At 42.0% G+C, this 23,202-nt stretch overlaps 1 protein-coding gene across 11 annotated transcripts in view; it reads right to left on the reverse strand.

Annotated features, from left to right (window-relative positions):
* Positions 1 to 370: 370 nt before the first annotated feature.
* ptgr2 (prostaglandin reductase 2) overlaps positions 371 to 23,202 on the reverse strand; it is an 88,216-nt gene continuing 65,384 nt past the window's right edge. For 6 of the 11 annotated variants that reach the window (XM_059952136.1, XM_059952181.1, XM_059952127.1 and 3 more), the window contains 6 exons: positions 22,720 to 22,890; positions 15,504 to 15,713; positions 11,711 to 11,832; positions 7,743 to 7,830; positions 2,720 to 2,759; positions 371 to 661 (listed from right to left, as the gene is read on the reverse strand). In XM_059952136.1, the coding sequence (XP_059808119.1) occupies positions 594 to 661; positions 2,720 to 2,759; positions 7,743 to 7,830; positions 11,711 to 11,832; positions 15,504 to 15,713; positions 22,720 to 22,890 (699 nt within the window). In that variant the 3' untranslated portion in view covers positions 371 to 593. Of the gene's footprint in view, positions 662 to 2,719; positions 2,760 to 7,740; positions 7,831 to 9,340; positions 9,453 to 11,710; positions 11,833 to 15,503; positions 15,714 to 22,719; positions 22,891 to 23,202 lie in introns of those variants that run through there. The other 5 variants (XR_009508225.1, XM_059952191.1, XR_009508230.1 and 2 more) reach the window with 5 other exon arrangements.

The raw sequence follows: 23,202 nt of genomic DNA on the forward strand, positions 1-23,202 counted from the left end.
GCTGCCTGTAAGTAGATGAATTTCTGTAGGCTGTCACTTTCAAGGTTGTATAATTTGTATATACTTTGATAATAAATGTACTTTGAACTTTGAGTAAGAGTCATTCTGGTCAGGAAGCAGAGGTTCCTGACCAGCAATTGATACATGATTTGTATCAATTGGATTTAATGAGTTCTAGGCCAGAGATTAGTCAGATCAAGATTTAGTGGTAGGAAGAGCTCCCAAAGAATTCCTGAGCCCTTTCATATGAGTAGGTGGGAAATGGTGAGCCCTTCAAAAATAAGATTCTGCCATGTTTCAATAAAAAGGACAAAATCTTAACAGTTTAGTTTTAAATGAGCAAAATCTTAGAATTTATTATACCAACATGAACAGATCATAGGAATTTTATTTAAATTGACATGACTTATACAAAATGTCTAGACAAATAGATTAGTAATATGTTAAAGCCTCAGTTAGCAATCCTTCCTAACGTTCCTCTCTCCATCTGAAAGGTAAAGGCAAGAGAAACAACATCTACTGCTGGGCTCAGCGTAGCAGAGCCAGTAAAACCGTAGCAACAATGCTTCAGGAAGAATGGGCACTTTGCCTCATTACCCCTCAGAGACCAGGACAAGTTGTTTCCCAATATTGCCTCCTTTCATCATCGACTCAAAGGCAGCTGTAAGAGAAGAATTAAGGCTTTTAAAAATCGCCAGCTCAGGAATTAATGGAGAATTCCCAATAGTTATTTTCAGAAACAGTTCCCAATGCTTTTGATTCAGTGCAGTTTTCATGATATGCTGGTGTAATACTTTGATTGGAATCAGAAAAAAAATGTTGGAGAACATAAGAGTGTGAGAAGACAAAGAAGGTTAGCTTATGGGAAAGTACATAAAAGCAGAGCAAAGCCGCAACTGCAAGTATATACAGGAGCTGGTAGAGTATTAACTCAGTGTTCTGCTATAATGCACAACACTAAGAATTGTCTCTAGATGTCCACTTGTACCTTGGTCTGCCCAAGATTAAAGGAAGAAAGAGCGGGAGGAAACAAATGCTTGACATTCCATTTCATTCTTCCTTAAGTGTTAAATCCAGTTTCTCCATCAATCAATCCCTGCTTTTCATCTCAGTCATTCCCAATGGTAATGAGTTCTACATTAAAAAGAAAACTCATGGATAGTTTCTCCTTTTTTTGCATCATTGGTTCACAGTTCTGGATTCCATATGGAATCTCTTTCCCACATCCATGCTTGCAAACACTTTCAAAATCACAGGCCTATGAGGTTTATTCTCAACTATTTTCTCTAGGAGAAAAAGTGCAGACCCTGTTGAAAATTTCCCAAAAGTAGAATTGATACAACCATCATCCTTATAAGTCAATTGTTGCACTGTCTATTTTTTGATATGCAGGCCTTAAAGTAATGCAGGGTCCTTTTCTTTTTCTGAGGCAGTATCTGGAGGATCAAAACAGATTTGCTTCCACACCATTTCTGAGTGTTTTGAGGTAATTGATGAAGCCATTGTGGGAAATGCAGATTTTTCTTTACAGATAGAAGGGATAGAAGCTGCCTGACAGGCTGCTGGTGAGGTGCTGTGTCCTTTCCCTCAATTATGCTAAGCTTGCCTGTTCTCCCAATGTGTGGATGTGTGATTCTCAATCATCCCAAAAATGCTCTTTCTTTCACGTGGTTAAGGGCCAGGAATCAGCAATGGGAATGTTCCATTTCACGGAAAATGACTACACCCAAGTGTTTCTTGGCCATGATAATGAAGTTGCCTGTGCAAAGCTTCTGACTGAATGCAATTAGAGCCTCACTGTTGGTCTGGGAGAGGATGCTAACGTTGGTTCACTTGTTCTCGCAGAGGATATTGAGCAATCTTTTCAATACAATGATGTGCCAACTGTAGAGAGATCATGTCTCAGAAACAGCGCAGGGATCACTGCTGTTAGTAGACCACAAGCTGAGCAGAGATTAAGATCTTAATTTTCAAACATTTTATTTCTGTTGACCAAAAACTGAGCTGTTGAATTGAAATGATGATGAATTTTATCGTTTACGTCTATCTGCTAAAAGGTGGCTCCTGTGAAAACAAGTGATCCATATTTGAGGGTATCTCAAGTGTGATCTTGTGTTGGATACAACTTCCCCATTTCTGAATTCTATTCTACCAGAAATGAGCTCCTGTATATACTTGCAATTGTGGCTTTACTAACTTATGATGCATGCTTACTAATTTTTGGATTTTGTAGTGCTAAATTCTTAACTTGCTGCAGCAACTGAAATCTTACTGATAATGAATCATGGTGCATTAACATCCTCACATTACAATACATGATTAACCACAGACATTCAGTGATGCCCATAAGAACTGAAACTGCATTTCTAATTCCAGAATACAAACAGAAATAGTGGTATTCCTCATGGGACATTGCTTTCGAACTTTTCCTAATCTGACCATCGATTTTGACCCCCTTGTTTCTGACCACTTTCCTGCCAGTCTACTACTTGCCCGCATATCCTGATCTTAGCTGCTAGTCTACTGTAATGTTAATAAAAGACTGAAAATGTATGAATGATTTAAATTGATCTTGCAAATTGGACAGCTTTGGACACCTGTCTACATAAGCCGAAGAACAAGTTACTGTAAGGTGCATAGCATACAAAACTCAATTGAAAAGGAAAGTGGGGAACAAGCACCATTAACAAAGGGTGGCACAAAGCCAACCTCTCCTTACCTCCAATGTTTTCCAGTCCTTTCACCACCGTCTCACAAACCTGCGGGAACAGAAGCACTGGTGAAAACTACAAACACCTTTAAAGACCTACTACCAGTGTACGTTAACCCAAACTCAATTTTGCACTGCAGCGTAAAAATCTCTCTCTCCATTCCTCCAGCGATTTCCATCATAATGCCAACTTACTTACTGGATGATAACCTGAAAGCATCATTGTAACAATTTCACTCTGCTGATGCACAGGCCAAGTATTCATTTGCTCCTGAAGCACAGCCAAGCAGATACTCTGATTCCAGGGAGTTAATTTGTAATTAGCCCCTATTACAAACAATTATATTAATTACTATTTTAACCAAGAACAGCTTGGTGCAAACCCAGAGTAATGTAGCTAGTAAAGCCATTGACTCAGATCCAGACTCTTCAGCTGTCTGTGAAGCCTGCATATTCTCCCTGTGATGTGGTTCCCCAGGTACTTTGGTTTCATCCCAAACTGAAGGGTCAGCTTCAGCATCGTCTCCATGAAGAGACAACTCCCCTCCTACCTGCCAAAGTTACACTTCTGGCTGCATGTGTACCAGTATTACACTGCCAGCGACTTGGGCTCAATTCCACCACTATCTGCAAGGAGTTTCTATGTTCTCCCCATGGCTTTCCTCACACACTTCAAAGACCAGGGGTAATTGGTTATATGGTGTAATAGGGCTGATGAGGCTCATTGAGCCAGAGGGCCTGTTACTGTGTCACACTTCTAAATAAATCAAATACTGCAGATAGTGGGAAACTTAAAAAAATGCAGGAAGCACAGCCTCCTTTGATGCAGGGTTATCGACTCTGCCTTTCTCTCCATAGCTACACTACATTTTCTCAGAATTTAGTTTCAGTTATGCTTGTTGACTGGTCAGCTGACCCTGCAGCTGTGGCATCCCTTCCTCATTTTTCTCAGCTTCTGAGTAACATTCTCATTAATAGCTATTTTGTCAACTCAGCTAGCAACCTATTGGATAAACCTTTTGCCCCAAAGAGTTTATCTAATTTACACATTGTCATTCAATGCAAAATATCAGCTCAGTGGGTGCCATGGAGAGAGATCGGGCGGGGGGGGGGGGGGGCGGGGGGAGAACCACTGTTTCCAGTTTTAATGTTCTCCTATTATACAACTAATGGCTGGCAAAGACTGAAAACAGGATGCTGTCAGCTACAAGCCAAGCTGTCACAAACAGTCAAGCAGTCAAAATCTGAATACGATCCCGCATACATCGAAGCTGTAATTGGTTTTATTGTCACATGTACCGATGAAGTGAAAAACCAACCAGCATGCTATCCAGACAGATCATCTCACAACACATCGAGGTAGTACAAGGGGAAAAATGATAAGAGAATAGTGTTACAGCTACAAAGAAAGTACAGTTCAGACAGACAATAAGATGCAAGAGCCACACTGAGGTAGATTGCAAGGTCAGGAGTTTATGGTGCAAAAGGTCCATTCCAGAAGCCATGTTGAGCCTGAAGGTACATTTTTCAAAATTTTTACCTTCTTCCAAATGGAAGAAGGGACAGTATCCAGGCTTGATTATGTTGGCTGCTTTTCTGAGGCAGTGAGAAGTGTAGACAGATTCCATGGAGCTGATTTTCATTATGGACTGAGTTATGGCCAAAACTCTCTGCAAATTCTTGCTGCCTTGGACAAAGCAAATGCTATATCAATTCGTGATGCATCCAGCTAAGATGTTTTCTGTAGTGCATTAAATTAAAATTGGTGAATCATGGGGATGTATGAAGTTGAGGCACTGGTGAGCTTTCTTGGCCAGGGCGCTGATCTGGATGAATCCGAATCAGAATCGGGCTTATTATCACCGGCATGTGTTGTGAAATTTGTTAACTTAGCAGCAGCGATTCAATGCAATACATAATATAGAAGAGAAAAAACAAAATATAATAATAAACAAATAAGTAAATCAATTACAGTATACAGTGGCATGCAAAAGTTTGGGCACCCCTGGTCAAAATTTCTGTTACTGTGAATAGCTAAGCGAGTAAAAGATGACCTGATTTCCAAAAGGCATAAAGTTAAAGATTACACGTTTTAAGCAAGATTACTTTTTAATTTCCATCTTTCACAGTTTCAAAATAACAAAAAAAAGGGTCCGAAGCACAAGTTTGGGCACCCTGCATGGTCAGTACTTAGTAACACCCCCTTTGGCAAGTATCACAGCTTGTAAATGCTTTCTGGAGCCAGCTAAGAGTCTTTCAATTCTTGTTTGTGGGATTTTCACCCATTCTTCCTTGCAAAAGGCTTCTAGTTCTGTGAGATTCTTGGGCCGTCTTGCATGCACTGCTCTTTTGAGGTCTATCCACAGATTTTTGATGATGATTAGGTCGGGGGACTGTGAGGGTCATGGCAAAACCTTCAGCTTGTGCCTCTTGAGGTAGTCCACTGTGGATTTTGAGGTGTGTTTAGGATCATTATTCTGTTGTAGAAGCTATCCTCTTTTCACCTTCAGCTTTTTTACAGACGGTGTGAGGTTTGCTTCCAGAATTTGTTGGCATTTAATTGAATTCATTCTTTCCTCTACTAGTGAAATAAATGTTCCCCGTGCCACTGGCTGCAACACAAGCTCAAAGCATGATCGATCCACCCCCGTGCTAAACAGTTGGAGAGCTGTTCTCTTCATGAAATCTGCACCCTTTTTTCTCCAAACATACCTTTGCTCATTGCGGCCAAAAAGTTCTATTTTAACTTCATCAGTCCATAGGACTTGTTTCCAAAATGCATCAGGCTTGTTTAGATGTTCCTTTGCAAACTTCTAACATTGAATTTTGTGGTGAGGATGCAGGAAAAGTTTTCTTCTTATAACTCTTCCACGAAGGTCATATTTGTGCAGGTGTCACTGCACAGTAGAACAGTGCACCACCACTCCAGAGTCTGCTAAATCTTCCTGAAGGTCTTTTGCAGTCAAACGGGAGTTCTGATTTGCCTTTCTAGCAATCCTACGAGCAGTTCTCTTGGAAAGTTTTCTTGGTCTTCTGGACCTCAACTTGACCTCCACCATTCCTGTTAACTGCCATTTCTTAATTACATCACGAACTGAGGAAATGGCTACCTGAAAACACTTTGCTATCCTCTTATAGCCTTCTCCTGCTTTGTGGGCATCATTTATTTTAATTCTCAGAGTGCTAGGCAGCTGCTTAGAGGAGCCCATGGCTGCTGATTGTTGGGACAAGGTTTGAGGAGTCAGGGTATTTATAAAGCTTTGAAATTTGCATCCCCTGGCCTTTCCGAATGATGACTGTAAACAAGCTATAGCCCTGACAAGCTAATTAAGGTCTGAGACCTTGGTAAAAGTTATCTGAGAGCTCAAATCTCTCGGGGTGCCCAAACTTTTACATGGTGCTCCTTTTTTTCCACTCTAAAATAGTACAAAGCAAAACTAATACACTAATCTTGCTTAAAATGTTGAAAAGAATGCTTCATCTTTATAACTTTTGGAGATCAATTCATCTTCTACTCAATTAACTATTCACAGTAACAGAAATTTTGATCGGGGTGCCCAAACTTTTGCATGCCACTGTATGTATATAGATTAAAAATTGTGCAAAAAACAAAATATATACTTAAAAAAGTGAGGTAGTGTTCAAGGGTTCAATGTCCATTTACGAATCAGATGGCAGAGGGGAAGAAGCTGCTTCTGAATTGCTGAGTGTGTGCCTTCAGGCTTCTGTACCTCCTACCTGATGGTAACAGTGAGAAAAGGGCATGCCCTGGGTGCTGGAGGTCTTTAATAACGATTCTGCCTTTCTGAGACACCACTCCTTGAAGGTGTCCTGGGTACTCAAGTTCAAACTGTTATTCATGTTTACACCAAGGAACCTGATGCTCTTAAATGACCTCTACATTGACACAGATTCCTTAGTGACTGGTTCTTCTGTTTTGCTGACATAGGGAAATGTTGTCCTGCCACCAGGCTCCCATCCCTTTGCTATAATTCATCTCATCATTATTTAAGATCTGTCGGCATCAGTGGTGGAGGTGGATACGATAGGGTCTTTTAAGAGACTTTTAGATAGGTACATGGAGCTTAGAAAAATAGAGGGCTATGGATAACCCTAGTAATTTCTAAGGTAGGGATGTGTTTGGCACCACTTTGTGGGCCGAAGGGCCTGTTTTGTGCTGTGGGTTTTCTATGTTTTGTCTGTATTTTCTATCTCACCCACTATGGTGGTGTCATCTGAAAACTTGTAGTTGGAGCTGGAGCAGATTCCAGCCATGCAGTTGTAAGTGACCAGAGTAGGGGGCAGAGGACAGTGTTGAGGATAATCATCTGCCCATTCATTCTGACAGATTGCAAAGTCAAGTATCATGTTGCAAAGGGAGGTGCAGAACCCTAGGTCTAGGAGTTTGGAATTGTGCTATTAAAGGCAGAGCTGTAATCAATAAATGGGTGTCTGATGTAGGTGTCTTTGTTATCCAGATACTCCAGTGATCAACATAGGGCCAGGGAGATGAAATTCACCTAAGGTCAAGTTTGTCTAGGGGTTAATGCACAGCATGACCTGTCTCTTGAAATGCTTCATGATGGTGAGCATTAGAGGCATCAGAAAACAGTCTGTATTTATTTGGGAAAGAAAAATGCTAGTTTTCTGACTAACAGTACAAAAACAATCAGCTATCACAGCAGTGGCTGCAAAAGCACATCAGCAAATTTAATATTCCTGCAACAGGATTAGGACACTAAACATTTATGCTTCACACTCAGTGAGAGAAATAGATATCACAACCCATGGAGGCCAAGGTCCCAGTGCAGACAACCACCAATCTATTTGTTCAGCCATGCTTGAAATCTGAGCCACACCTGCATCTATAACATAATCTCACAGCAAATGCAGAATATGATTTATCAAGCAAATACAGTGAACAGATGGTTCATGTAATTGACAAAAATCATCCAATGTGACCATGACTTGTAACATGATTACTTGAAATAGTTTTATATACAAGCAGCAAGAATAGAGTGTGGTACAGTACCTTCAGTTTCCCCTCCTTCAGCCACTGGGTCAACTGCACCAGGCTTGTGGCATACTTATCTGAATAGTTTATCACCAAGAATCTCTCTCTGTGAAGATCAATAAGGAAAATGAAGGAGGAGGAGAAGTAATAGTCATACAATCATTACAGCATTGAGTAGTTTAAATGGAGTAAAGAGGGCTATCACCTCAAGTAGGTCTGCAGCAGACACCATCTCACTGGCTCTCTGCTCTGGACCAGAACACACTTCAGGGTGTGATTCTCAAACTTCTGGTAATGCCCCCACCCCCCACACTTCAGCATTCCCATTTCCCTCTCTTACTTTATCTACTTACCTGCCCATCACCTCCCTCTGGTGCATCTCCCCCTTTTCTTTCTTCCATGGCCTTCTGTCCTCTCCTATCAGATTTCCTCTTCTCCAGCCTTTTCTCTTTCACCCAATCAACTTCCCAGCTCTTTACTTCACTCCTCCCCCGCCCCCAGTTTCACCTCTTCCCTTGTGTTTCCCCCTCCCATCACCCCACCTTCTTACTCTGACTCCTCAACATTTTCCCTCCAGTCCTGATGAAGTGTCTTGGCCCGGAACATCAACAGCACTCTTTTCCATAAATTTTGCCAGTTCCTCCAGCATTTTGTGTGTGTTGTCAGGCTGGTGTTCACTGAATACCGCACGGTGGTCAACACCATCTCGTCAAAGCTCCTAGAATTCAGTACCTCACTCTGTAATTGGATCCTTGGCTTTCTCACTGGGAGACTACGATCAGTGCAGTTCAGAATCCTCATCTCAACCTCACTAGCCATCAACCCAGTTATCCTCAAGCTTAGCTCCCTGCGCTCTTCATCTACCACTATGAGGTTACACACAGCTCCAAAGCCATCTACAAATTTGATGACGCTACTGCTTTTGACATAATTGCAGATGGTGGTGAGAAGCTGCGTAGGAGCGAGATGGTTGAGCGTTGCCATAGTAACAGCCTTGTGCTGAACATCAGCAAAACCAAGGAACCAATTGTGGACTTCAGGAAGGTCCTCATTGTGGGGTCAGCAGCTTCACGCTTCTGGGTCCATCCTGGGCACTGCACATTGATGTAATCATAAAAGCACACCAGCATCTTTTCTTACAGGTTCAAGGAGATTCATGTCAAAGATTCTGACAAATGGCTACAGACTTACATTGGAAAAATCTGTAGATTCTGGTGTTCCATCACTGCCTGGTATGGAAACTCCAATGCACAAGAACTCAGGCAGCTACAGAGAGTAATAGACCCAGCAAGTTCCATCACCAATACTTTTCTGCCCACAAAGACAGCTACAGTAGGCAAAGTCTCAGGAAGGTGACATCAATCATCAAGGACTCCAACTATCCTAGTCATACCCCCTTCTTGAGGCTGCCATCAGGAGCCAGAGGATCCACATGCCAATGTTCAACAACTGCTTCTTCCCCACTGCATTAGGTTTCTTGAACGGACCTGAAAGTTCCTAATACTACCTTGCACTACATTTCTTTTACTTTCTCTCTCAACTTGCACAGATGTCATTATATTTATTTGTATTACAGGTTGTGCATAATTTGTTTATTTAAGTATATGTTAACTTACCTTTGTCTTTTTCATAATGTATCATGTTGCTGCTGCAAAAAATCTACCATTCATGGCATTTACTCCCTGTATATGTGTGCCTATGACAATGAACATGAACTTGAATGGGTACCTAAATGAAAAGAATTGCTGTTCTCAAAAATGCACATCTGAAACTTGTCAAAATCTCTTTGGCAGCAATTTCCAAAATAACAATCTCTTCTATCTGGAAGAATAATGAGGCTGGAAATCACACAATATTCTACCCAGTCTTGACCATCTCTCATCATTCCTGTTTTATGATTGGATCAAAATCCTGGAACTCACTGATCAGCAGCCTTTAACAGAAAGACTGCAACAATTCATTTAGAGCCATGCTCAGGGCCGGAATAAGCTAGTGTGGGGCCTGTAGCATAAGTTATAAAGGGGCCCTAAATTTTAAAAAAACACATGTATTAAAAGGTAAATTATTTACTTGCATAGTAAAGTAATTCAATTTTTTCATTTGCTATACAGCCAGATAATACAACAAATGTCTGACACTTCAGTAATAGTATTACTTACATGTAGGTATCAATTTCAAATATCAAAAGTAACAAAACTACAATTTGAAAGTTAAGATTTAGCATGAGGAAATTAGTTGATGATACTGGAAATGTCTATTTCATGCAGAAGTTCATGTTCTTCTGAACGCGGTGGACTCTGAGCGTCTGATCCCTGAAGTATTTTACCCAGTAGACGCAGAAATTTGATAATTGCGCTTTGTTTGAATTTATTTACCTTCACCGTCTTTTATGAAAAGTAGAACATTAGAAAATTGGAAGCAGACTTTTAAATTTTAATAGCCCAGGATTAACACTGGTACAAGCACGGATTATTTGTTACACAGTAATTGGATTTATCAGTGTCCCGGGTAAGTAACTTTTGGTTACTTGTACGGAGGCCGCAACGTCTCCTCGCTCTTAGCAACTGCTGATGCGATTTTAGTCCGTGTTAATGAAAATGTGTACACACCACAATTTTCTATATGAGATGATGTTCCGGTTCCAACTCACGTTCCATGTTAGAAATGTTGCGTATGCAGGGCCTCTTTCAAACGGAGTTGTTTGCAAATCATCTGATGCCTCGAAACGATTAGCGGAACCAGAGGTATTTACTGATAACCTGATCTATCAGCGCTCCCTTTCAGATTTTCAACTCATGTTCCTGACAGTCCCTAGAATGCCGTCTCATTCCTCTCAATCTCGTTTTGTGTATACCAATTGACAACTTAGCCTGGGTCGTGCAGACTTGTCACTGGAACTGTTCGTAATTTTTTCATTTGTGACGTGAGACATCGAACTGCACAGAAACACACACAATCCATGTCTATCAAAATGTCCTGTCATTAGCGGACCTCATTCATTCGAACTTTTTTTTCACATGAGTAATCGATTAAGATATTCTATCTCAGGGCAAATAACTGATTTCAACTTGTGAAAATGCTTTCCGCTTTCTTCTCTGGGTTCACAGGATGTGAGCATCGCCAACAATTCGGATATTATTATCCCCCTCTAACTCCCGCGATTACAGGATTAAGGTAGCAATCACAAGATCCTCAGATATACATCTTGTAAAATCCAGCAAGGCCGATTATTCTCCTTCCCAGAAGGTCATTGATGAAACAAATGAGGCTTTGTAGTTAAAATCCATCAAACTTTACAACTCCTCCCTTGGAGTGTCAGACACCCTGAGCCAATAGGCTGGTCCTGGACTTATTTCCACTTGGAATAATTTACTTATTATTATTTAATTATTTATGGTTTTATATTGCTATATTTCTACACTATCCTTGGTTGGTGTGACTGTAACGAAACCCAATTTCCCTTGGGATCAATAAAATTATGTCTATCTGTCTGTAATACATTATTTGGTACATTACGTGCTAACACAGAGGACAATTCATATTCAAAAAGCATAGATGTGGTGTCTTCACAACTACCTGTAAACTTAGCATTCTTGTCTCAGAGATGCATTGAATCTGGGTTCACAGCTTTTAGGAAATGCATTGTTATGAACTCAATCCACAGTACTTTGTCAAAGAACAGAAGGCTGATGGCTGAAGCCAATTATTTAAGTGTAAATGAATCATCTACTCACTCTAACAGTTGTAAGAAAACGGTGAGAATGCCGATATCACCAGACTGCAGCTTGCAAGCATTTAGTGTGGGCAGGGCCCTCGAAAATGCGGGGCCCATAGCATACACTACTTTTGCTACTAGGTTAATCCAGCCCTGGCCATGCTCCCTCTGAATGAAGGGCACAGATCCAAAACTTCTCACTGTCCCCCAAAAGATAAAGCTACAAAACAAATAACCTAACTGTAAATAGAAACAGGAATCATTTGTTTACCTTGTGATATTCCTTTCCTTTAGGATAGCCTCTGTGTGAGAAGGTAGTGGAGGAGGATAAGGCACATCTTTATTGTACTGGGTAATCTGTCCACATAGAATGACGTGACTGTCTTTATTCATCTGGATTAAAATAAAACATTGAAATGTTCTGCTAAATTACACTGCCTTGAGTTTAGACGGAAAAGTAAAAGTTCAAAGCAAATTTATTATCCAAGTACTGATATGTCACCATATATAATCCTGAGACTGAGTATCCAGTGAAAGAACAGGCGATATTAGAGCTGTCTCAGTTGGTTACGTGGGAAAACATCTTACTCCCCTACATAAAAGGATAGTCAAAATTTCTAAAATGTTTTTGTTTTGGGCCACTGATGTTTATCGTGTCATTTTACTACTTAAACAAGAAAAGTCAAAGCCAACATAAAAGCTAAAGCAGGGGCATATAATAAAAAATAGTGGGAAGTTAGAAGATTGGGAAGCTTTTAAAATCCAACAGAAGACAACTAAGAAATCATTAAGGTAAAGATGGAATATGAAAGTAAGCTAGCCAATGATATTAAAGAGGATACCAAAAGTTTCTTCAGATATATAAAGTGTAAAACAGAGGTGAGAATGATGGAAAATGATGCTGGAGAGATAGTGATGGGGACGAGGAAATGGTAGATCAACTGAATACAGGCAGTCTCCGGGTTACACACGAGTTCCGTTCCTAAGTCCGTCTTTAAGTCGGATTTGTACGTAAGTCGGAACAAGTACATCCGGCATTATTTAGCGTCAGTTAGTCAAACGTTTGTCTTAGTATATAGTATATATTTTACCTTTCTATGCATATAAAACACTTAAAAAACATGTATTCCAGTAATTCAACCACTGCATTGCTTAGTAATAATTGTAGCTTTCATCGGGACAGGGTCTTTCACATGCTCCATTATTCTCATTTTATCCATTATCCTTTAAAATAGTTCAGATCGTTGACCGAATGTAGCCTAATGCTTTTTCAATGACCGATGGTGTTTCACCTCTTTCCAAATGCTTTATTATTTCCACTTTATTTTCAATCGCGATCGCTTCCCGTCAATGGAACAGAAACACTGTGGGCGGCAGGTCCGGACCTCCGCCGAGTCCCAAGGACCACTGCACTGAATTCCCCAGGTCCTAAACTCCACTGCACTGAGCCAGGCTAAATGGGACAAGTGGGGGCTGTGCTGGGTTTGGGTATTTGATCCTCCACAATATTCTGCGTGGGAATTTAAACTGGAGGTGGCAGTGTTTTTTTTACGAGGTCGAGTTGCGAGCTAGACATCAACCTGGCACGAATGGTACGGGCTCTCACTAAATCGAACTTGGGAACCTCCGTTCTCCAGCTCGGCGCTGATCTCACTGCGCCACCAGCCGACCGGAATGGGGGGGGGGGGGGTGATCAGGGTGACTCGAACTAAGAAAAATTTAAGCCAAATACAAAGTTAAACACTCAACACAGTGTCAACGGCAACGACTTAAAATGGCGGACGGCGTTGCAATCCGACTTTAAATGGCGGACAGCATTCTCCTACCTCAGCTCGTAAGTACGAGTTGTCTGTAAGTCGGACGTTCGTAACTCGGGGACTACCTGTAAGTATTTTACATCAATCTTCACTGTGACATTCCAGGTGTCAGGGGTCATAAGTGTATGAAGTTACTGTAACTAGAGAGAAGGTTCTTGGAAAGCTGAAAGATCTGAAGGTAGGTAAGTCACCTGGACCAGATAGTGTACACCCCAGAGTTCTGAAAGAGGTGGCTGAAAAGACTGTGGAGGCATTAGTAATGATCTTTTAAGAATAACTAGATTTTAGAATGGTTCCCAAAGACAGGAAAATTGCAAATGTTATTTCACTCTTCAAGAAGGGAGAGAGGCAGAAGAAAGCAAACTATAGGCCAGTTAGTCTGACCTCAGTAGTTGGGAAGATATTGGAGTTGACTATTAAGGATAAGATTAAGGGTACTTGGAGGCACATGATAAAAATAGGCCTCAGTCAGCAGGCTTTGCTCAAGGGAAAAATCTTGCCTGACAAATCTGTTGGAATTCCTTGAAGTAGCAACAAGCAGGATAGACAAAGAAGAATCAGTTGACATTGTGTACTTGGATTTTCAGAAGGCCTCTGACAAAGTACCGGACAAGAGGATGGTTAACAAGCAACGAGACCAGGGTATCCAGGGAAGATTCTAGCACAGTTAAAGCAGTGGCTGATTGGCAAAGAGAGGGAATAAAGGGAGCTTTTTCTGGTTGGCTGCTGGTGACTAGTGGTGCTCCACAGGGGTCTGTGTTGGGACTGATTCTTTTTACGTTTTATGACAATGATTTGGATGATGGAATTGATGGCTTTATGGCAAAGTTTTCAGACAATATGATGACAGGTAGAGGGGCAGGTAGTTTTGAGGAAGTAGAGAGGCTACAAAAGGACTTGGATTAGGAGAATGGGCAAAGACATGCAGATGGAATAGTGTTGGGAAGTGTATAGCACTGCACTTTGGTAATAGAAATGAATGGGTTGACCATTTTCTAAATGGAGAGAAAATAAAAAGGTACTTGTGCTGGATTCCCTAAAGGTTAATTTGCAGTTTGAACCTGTGGTGAGGAAGGCAAATGCAATGTTGGCATTCATTTCAAGAGGATTAGAATATAAAAGCAAGGATGTAATGTTGAAACTTTATAAAACACTGGTGAGGCCTCACTTGGAGTATTGTGAGCAGTTTTGGGCCCCTTATCTTAGAAAGGATGAGCTGAAACTGGAGAGGGTCAAAAGAAGCTCATGAAGATGATTCCAAGCGTCCCACATGAACAACGTTTGACGTCTTTGGGCCTGTATTCACTAGAATTCAGAAGAATGAGGGGTGACCTCATTGAAACCTATCCAACAGTGAAAGGGCTTGATAGAGTGGATGTTTTCTATGGTGAGAGAGTTTAATACCAAAGGACACAGCCTCAGAATAGAGGGGTATCCTTTTAGAATGGAGAAGATGAGGAATTTCTTCAGCCAGGGAGTGGTGAATCTGTGGAATACTTTGCCACAGGCAGTTGTGGAGACCAAGGCTTTATATTTAAGGCAGAGGCTGACAGATTCTTAAATGGTCAGGACATGAAGGGATACAGGAAGGCAGGAGATTGGGGATGAGAGGAAAATTAGATCAGCCATAATAAATGATGGAGCAGACTCAATGGGCCAAATTGCCTAATTCTGCTCCTATATCTTGTGGTCTTAAGTGATTTATCATTGAAATCTTGTTCAGTACCAGATCCAACCAGTCACAAGCTGTTTCAGGCAAAATCATCTGCCAAGAACACCTAGGGAAGGAAGTTTTGTCTGGTCCTCTTGGAGCCCCAGTATGAACATTATGCCAGTTTACCTCTAATAAATTACAGCCCAGAGATTGAGCTAATCTCTGAAAGCTCCTCTGTTCTTCATTTGAAAGCCCACTTCAATAAAGGCCATTCCATGTTGCAAAACTAAAGAGGAAATGAATCCAGATGATTCAAAGGCATTTTAATGGTTTCTGCTCATCTTTTATTGAGGCTTTTGGCATGGATTTCCCCTCACAAAACAGATACATATTTGGGCGGCAGTATTAATAGGGAGCAAACATACATATTCCACCCCCCCCCCACCCCGGTTGCTTGGGAAGGGGTTGGTTTTGTTTGACATGGGTGGAGTTAGGAAGTGATATTTGATTATTTTTCTGCTGATATTGTAAAGGTATTATCTGCTATGGACAGTCTGTAATCCCTCAATTGTTTCAATCCTTAAGATCCATACCTGACTAATTACAACATCACTGATGTGTCCTCCAACATTGTCAAAGTAAATGTCCACTCCACTCGGACAGTATTCCAACAGCTTTTCTGTAATATCATCTTTTTTGTAATTAATGGCGGCATCAAAACCCATCTTGTGGACCAAAACTTGACACTTCTCATCCGTGCCACAGATCCCAACCACTCTCGAACATCCTTCAAGACGAGCAATCTGGTAAAAGTTACAATGTCAGGCATTTCAGTAACTACCCTGCTGCCTTAAAACGGGAAAGAAAAGCCAAACATTCCATGGCACAACCTCATTCCCAAATGGGATGTAATCATAGAATTTCTGTTAAACACATAATTACATTATAAAGGCCCCCATCTGTATCATTTTGAGCAAATAATTAAAATGTATATGTGCGAGTATTATTAAGTAATCCTAATGACTTCTAAGGACCATCAAGTTTTATTTTATCCATACATAAACGTAATATTAACATTTTTAGTCACAATTTAAAGAAACGAGTTAACTAACATCCTAATTTCAGTTCAGATTGTCACTAACCTATGAATTTAACTTCACAAATTACTCAAAATAAATTTTAAACTTTCAGCTGTGGGGCACAATCACTCTAGTTTTTAATCCAAATGCAACACAACCTGTTATTAAACTTCCATTGGGTTAAATGCTACTATTAAAACACTAATAATTTGACTCCTATTAATTACCCACACCAACATCCAAATATGCTTCAACTCTCATTTTGTTTTGATCTTTTTGCCATTCTACACACTGGCCACAAAAAAAAAGACCAAAATTCCAAATAATGGTAATGAAAAAACTGAATTTGCATATTTTCATTCCTGCTGCGCATCTTTCCCAACCCCTCCACCCCTAAGTAATGGATTTGTTTTCTGAACTTAATCCAGCAAGTTTACAAAAGATCAAAAACATCAGATACCAGCAAATGTCAAATTATGGCGACCCACTTCCCAGCGCACTCGAACTGGCTCACAAAGCGGCGCGCGCTGGCATTGGGGCCGGTTCCAAAGAGGGCGCCAAGCCTGCTTCACTGGCAAGGGGAAAAGCCCGCACGCGAGACGGACTGTGAATACGTGCCCCCTATAGCATTCCCGCCCTGGGAAGGCGGGATCAGGAAGGCTTTAAAGCGAGGCCAAAAAGTTTGAATAAACCTCTTTTGTAACTGCAGCTCACCGACTCCATGTTGTTATTGCAGCGCTGCGTGTAGCATACCGCTACAAAATCAGGTTTGTTAAATGCACGAATACGGTGAAGTCCAGGTACAATAAAAAAAACTTGCTTGTAGCAGTATCACAGGCATGTAGGTGTAGACAACACATAGAGTATAAATTGTGCATAAATTATACAATTTCACTAGTGCACAATCTTATTCCATTGCTAAGGTACAGTTAGGGTTGTGTAGGGTGGTTTGAGAACCTGATAGTTGGAGGAAAGTAGCTGTTTCGGAGCCTGGTGGAATGGGACTTTTAGGCTTCTGTACCTCCTGCCTGATAGTAGCAGTGAAAAATGTTGCTGGAGCTCATCTACAAAGAGTCAGGTCTTTTACTCCAAGAGATCTGGAACCGTTCAGATCCAACAAACACAGGATAGGGAATATATTATGGAAAGTGATGGAGCTTCTGTTCAAAGACTGGGAATTTGCTCCAAACTCCTTCCTGGATATACAGTGTAAATTGTGTTGCTACAGACTCTGCAGCAGAACAGGAAAATAATCTCTGCCTAGCAACACCAAGTTACCAAGTCAGGAAGCTCCCAACAACAGCAGCACCAAGCTGCCAAACAGAAAATAATCAAAGCCCTCTCACATTACCCAGTGAAGCAAGATAACTGCTAAATTAAATTGTTATTATTGTCATGTGCTAAGGTAGTGTCTTGTGTATTAGTAGTACCAGTACCAGTGTAGAATAACGTGCTACAGTCGCAGAGAAAATGCAGTGCAGGTAGAAGGTCACCTTGAGGTCAAGAGTCCATCTGACATTCCAGAGATCTGTTAAATAGTCTTGTAGTAGCCAAGGTGGAAGCTGTCCTCGAGTCTGATATATGCCCTTTCAGGCTTTTGTATCTTCTGCTCAATAGGAGCAAAGACAGAATGCCCAGGATCAGTGAGATCTTTATGTTTAATCTTTAGCATCACCAATGCTCCCTGAAGATGATGGCAGCATTTGTCATCGAAATGTCGGTTATAATCGATATCTGTACACAGCTGGAAGCCCGAGAAAAGTTTATTTGTCATATACGCCGGGAAAGCAATAGGTCCTTTTTCATCTTTATGTTTGCTGCTTTACCTAGAGAGAAATGTAGACAGAGTCCATGGAGGAGAGGCTAGTTTCCGTGATGAGCTGCGTTTGTCCAAGATCTGCAGTTTCTTGTTGTGACAGGCAGAGCAGCTGCCACACCACGCCGCAATGCAGCTGGTTAAGATCTTTTCTATCATGTACCAATTGGTGAGGGTTAACAGAAACGTATCACATTTCTTTAGTCTTTTGAGGAAGTAGAGGTGCTGGTGAGCGTTCTTGGCCACAGCGTCAATGTGGTTGGACTAGGAAAGGCTATTGGTGATGTTCATTCCTGGAAGCTTCAAGTTCCCAACATGCCACTGAAGCACTGATGTAAACAGGAGCTCGTGCACTTCCTCCTTGAAGTTAATGACCAGCTCTTATTCTGCTGATATTGAGGGAAAGGTTTTGACATGACACCATATAGTTAGACTCTATATCTGATTGTTTACTATTAGTCAGTAAGTCAAGGATCCCATTACAGAGGAAGGCTAGAGTTAATGTGTGCCATGATGGTGAATGTCAGAACTTCACAAATGTGGATGTCAAGGCAGGCGGCAGGAGTCGTTAAGGCACATTACCTTGTTTTCTTAGGTACCAGGATGATAGTGGTGCTCTTAAAGTTGATGGGAACCTTAGACTGAAGCAGGGAGAGGTCAGGAATGCCTGGAAGTATCCCTACCAGCTACTCTGGGCAGGATTGAAGGACACATCTGATTCAGATACTTTCCATGGGTTTACTCTCTGGAAGGCAGAGCTGTGACTTTGGGTACAGGTATACTAGAGGCTTCCCCATCTGTCCCACTTTGGGATTTAGGAACAGGTAGCAGGAATATTTTTAAATGATCTTAATTTCATTTTTCTTCAAACTCTCCTTACCTTTGCAGATTTTCAAACATAGACTAGAGATTAAAGATCTAAAAGTTACCTTTATATGTCAAACACGAGGAAATCTGCAGATGCTGGAAATTCAAACAACACACACAAAATGCTGGTGGAACGCAGCAGGCCAGGCAGCATCTATAGGAAGATGTTTTGGGCCGAGACCCTTCGTCAGGAAAGATAGTAAGAGATTTGAAAGTAGTGGGGGAGGGGGAAAATGCGAAATGATAGGAGAAGACTGGAGGGGGTGGGGTGAAGCTGAGAGCTGGAAAGGTGATTTGCGAAAGTGATACAGAGCTGGAGAAGGGAAAGGATCATGGGACGGGAGGCCTCGGGAGAAAGAAAGGGGGATGGGGGGGAGCACCAGAGGGAGATGGAGAACAGGCAAACAACTAAATATGTCAGGGATGCGGTAAGAAGGGGAGGAGGGGCTTTAACGGAATTTAGAGAAGTCAATGTTCATGCCATCAGTTTGGAGGCTACCCAGCCGGTATATAAGTTGGTGTTCCTCCAACCTGAGTGTGGCTTCATCGTGACAGTAGAGGAGGCCATGGATAGACATATCAGAATGGGAATGGGACGTGGAATTAAAATGTGTGGCCATTGGGAGATACTGCTTTCTCTGGTGGACAGAGTGTAGGTGTTCAGCAAAATGGTCTCCCAGTCTGCGTCGGGTCTCCCCAATATATAAAAGGCCACACCAGGAGCACCGGACGCAGTATACCACACCAGCCAACTCACAGGTGAAGTGTAGCCTCACCTGGAAGGACTGTCTGGGACCCTGAATGGTGGTGAGGGAGGAAGTGTAAGGGCAGGTGTAGCACTTGTTCCACTTACAAGGGTAAGTGCCAGGAGGGAGATCGGTGGGAAGGGAAGGGGGGGACGAGTAGACAAGGGAGTCACGTAGGGAGCGATCCCTGCGGAAAGCAGAAAGGGGGGGAGGGAAAGATGTGTTTGGTGGTGGGATCCCGTTGGAGGTGGCAGAAGTTACGGAGAATTATACGTTGGACCCGGAGGCTGTTGGGGTGGTAGGTGAGGACAAGGGGAACCCTATCCTGAGTGGGGTGGCGGGCGGATGGGGTGAGGGCAGATGTGCGGGAAATGGGAGAGATGCATTTGAGAGCAGAGTTGATGGTGGAAGAAAGGAAGCCCCTTTGTTTAAAAAAGGAAGACATCTCCTTCGTCCTAGAATGAAAAGCATCCTGAGAGCAGATGTGGTGGAGACGGAGGAATTGTGAGAAGGGGGTAGCATTTTTGCAAGAGACAGGGTGGGAAGAGGGATAGTCCAGGTAGCTGTGAGAGTCTGTAGGCTTATTGTAGTTCTCAGTAGATAAGCCATCTCCAGAGACGGAGACAGAAAGATCAAGAAAGGGGAAGGAGATGTTGGAAATAGACCAGGTAAATTTGAGGGCAGGGTGAAAGTTGGAGGCAAAGTTAATGAAGTCAACGAGCTCAGCATTTGTGCAGGAGGCAGTGCCAATGCAGTCATCGATGTAGCGAAGGAAAAGTGGGGAACAGATACCCGTATAGACTTGGAACATGGACAGTTCCACAAAGCCAACAAAAAGGCAGGCATAACTGGGACCCATATGGGTGCCTTGGCTACACCCTTGGTTTGGAGGAAGTGGGAGGAGCCAAAGGAGAAATTAGTGAGAGTAAGAACTAATTCCGCTAGACAGAGGAGAGCGGTGGTAGAGGGGAATTGGTTAGGTCTGGAATCCAAAAAGAAGCAAAGAGCTTTGAGACCGTCCGGGTGGGGGATGGAGGTATATAGGGACTGGACGCCAATGGTGAAAATAAGGCAGTGGGGGCCAGGGAACTTAAAATCATCAAAAAAATTCAAAGCATGAGAAGTGTCACGAACATAGGTGGGAAGAGATTGAACAAGGGGGGGATAGGACAGTGTCAAAGTATGCAGAAATGAGTTCGGTGGGGCAGGACCAAGCTGAGACAATAGGTATTTAAAGAGCAAACACAAGGAAATCTGCAAATGATTTAAAGAGCAAACCTTTATATGTCACATGTAAGTCAAAACAATGAAAAATGCCAATTGCTTCAAATCAAATCAGTGAGGATTGCACTGAGAAACCCACAATTCCTTTGCCAAAACATGCTCACAGCTCAAGGAACCAAGGTGAAACTCAAATTCAAATCTAAATCAAGAGGGAATCATTGGTGTTTGGAATCATATCCTACATAAAAGCCATACTGTTATTATTTGTCAGACATCAATCATCCCAGTCTCAGGACATCACCATGGGAGTCCTTCAAGGAGCTATCCCAAGCTCAGCACTCTTCAATAACCTTCCACCCATCAGGAGAGAGTTCACTAACAATGGGACAATGCTTCTTTTCAAATACAGTCCCTCAGTAAATGAAGCAATCCATGTCTGCATACAGCAAGAACCACAAAACACGCAGGCGTGGATCGCTAAGCGGCAAACAACCGTAGTGCCAGAAAATAGCCATCTCCAACAAAAGGATGACTAATCACCTAAACACGACATTCAAAGCCTTTACCATGGCTTTGACCTAAAATATCAATAATTCCTTTCCTCTGACAGAGGAAATGTATACATACTTTGATATTAAAAGTACTTTGAACTTTGATGCTGTTTGACTTCTACGTTCCACCACCAAACTGTTTGTTTCCTAATCTTTCACCATGGGAGCGAGTAGTCTTTGGAGTACTGCAAGTCTGTGTCTTTAATGATGCTTTGCTACGCACTTGAGTGCTCGGTGGAGGGAGGGGGGGTGCCGATGCTGTTTTGCTAGTGGGGGGGGGGGTCATTGCCTTGCTGCTGCTTGTGCGTGGGGGGGGGCTTTGGGGTTCTAATGTTTAACTGTCATTCATTATTTGGGGCATTCCTCTGTTTTTGTGGATGTTTGTGAAGAAAAAGAATTTCAGAATGTATATCGTATACATTTCTCTGCCATTAAGTGTAGCTATTGAAACCCATTGTTTGCTTCTTACTCCTAATGCTTGATGACTCTGAGTTCGATCTCCCATTTATCAGAGACTGCTTTCCTTTTAGTATATGTTCCCATCTGACAGGATTGCCACAGAACAAATTAACTGAGCGATGGCACCTCCAACAGTAGGGCATCACCCTAGATGATGGGATTGCATTGGATAGTTAGTTAAGGCATCAGCCCACTGGGCACAGGCCACTGACAGCAACTTGCCAAAGTCATTTTTCAAGTCGTCTCCAGGTGTAGCCCATCTTCTCGGTTGTGTCACCAGGTGTTCTTTGGCCGGTCTCTTTCCCACTTTCCCTGAGGATTTTCCCAGTGGTGGTAGTGGTGCTGGATGACAGAAGATTGATCAGCCCTGTGGCTTCCACAGGCTTGCAATTTTCACCACGCAACTTCATGTGTCTTCTAGGCAAAGATCCTTCCCCTCCAGAGGTGAGGTCCTTGGAGTTTCTGTTGGCTTTGCTATAGCTCTGGGTTTTTATGGGATGGGATTGCTAGCTCCATGTTCAACCCTCCTCGTTCCCAGCTGGCTTTGGACAGAGAGCTGTGCCAGAGAGAGAAAATGGCTTGCGGGAACAGAGACCACAAGAAACTTAGAAAGAAATATCTCATTAAAACTGATCAACTCAAAATTGTCTGGAAATCTACTTCCATGAAAACCCTAATGACCCTATGGTCCATGAGGTCACGAAGAGTTGGACTCAATTTAATGACTGAACAACACCACCAACATATCAATCATCATCTTCTCCTGTTCTGATCTGCAACTATGATGATTGGAATAAGGGTGACCATACTTTATGGTCAAAGGTTGCTGCAGAATATAGCAAATCTAAAGATACAAGATGATCAATGAAAGGTGATAAAGCAATCAGTAGGAGGGTGAAACTTAAAAGAAAATGTAGGTGCTGAGTATTCAAATCACTGAAAACAAACAGGGTACACTCAGCAGGTCAAGCACCAGCAGGGAAATGAAAGAGTTAACTTTTAACATCAAATATATCAGACATGTTCGAGAGAAAACAAGTTGCTTGTGACCAACATGTTCTACATACCTGACCAGCTAACATCCCACAAGCTCCTGCAGCACCACTGACCACCATGGTTTGATTTGCTCCAGGTTTCACGTGGCCCTTTTCCCTCACACCCAGCAAAGCAGTGAGGCCTGACAAACCAGCAACACCCAAGAAATAGGAGAGGTGCCCACCTACAAGCTGAGGATCAAGCTACAAGAAAACAAAGAAAAAAATCTCATGAAATGGAACAATAATGATGAAAGCAATCTTCACCTGAGAAACAGCTGAATCTGGTCCAATGCAGGTTGAATATTTACACTCTCAATGTTACAGAACATTGTCACATTGCTGTGTGAATCTGTGACAGATTTTATACTCTTCAGAATTAGGCTAATGGATGAAGTAATAAAACGCGAACTCTTGTTTTATTGAAGGCATATAATATTGGACTGGAAATGAGAATCCTCTTCACTTATAACCATATAACAATCACAGCATGGAAACAGGCCATCTCAGCCCTCC

Source organism: Hypanus sabinus, chromosome 2, assembly GCF_030144855.1.
Source record: "Hypanus sabinus isolate sHypSab1 chromosome 2, sHypSab1.hap1, whole genome shotgun sequence".
Classification (NCBI taxonomy): domain Eukaryota; kingdom Metazoa; phylum Chordata; class Chondrichthyes; order Myliobatiformes; family Dasyatidae; genus Hypanus; species Hypanus sabinus.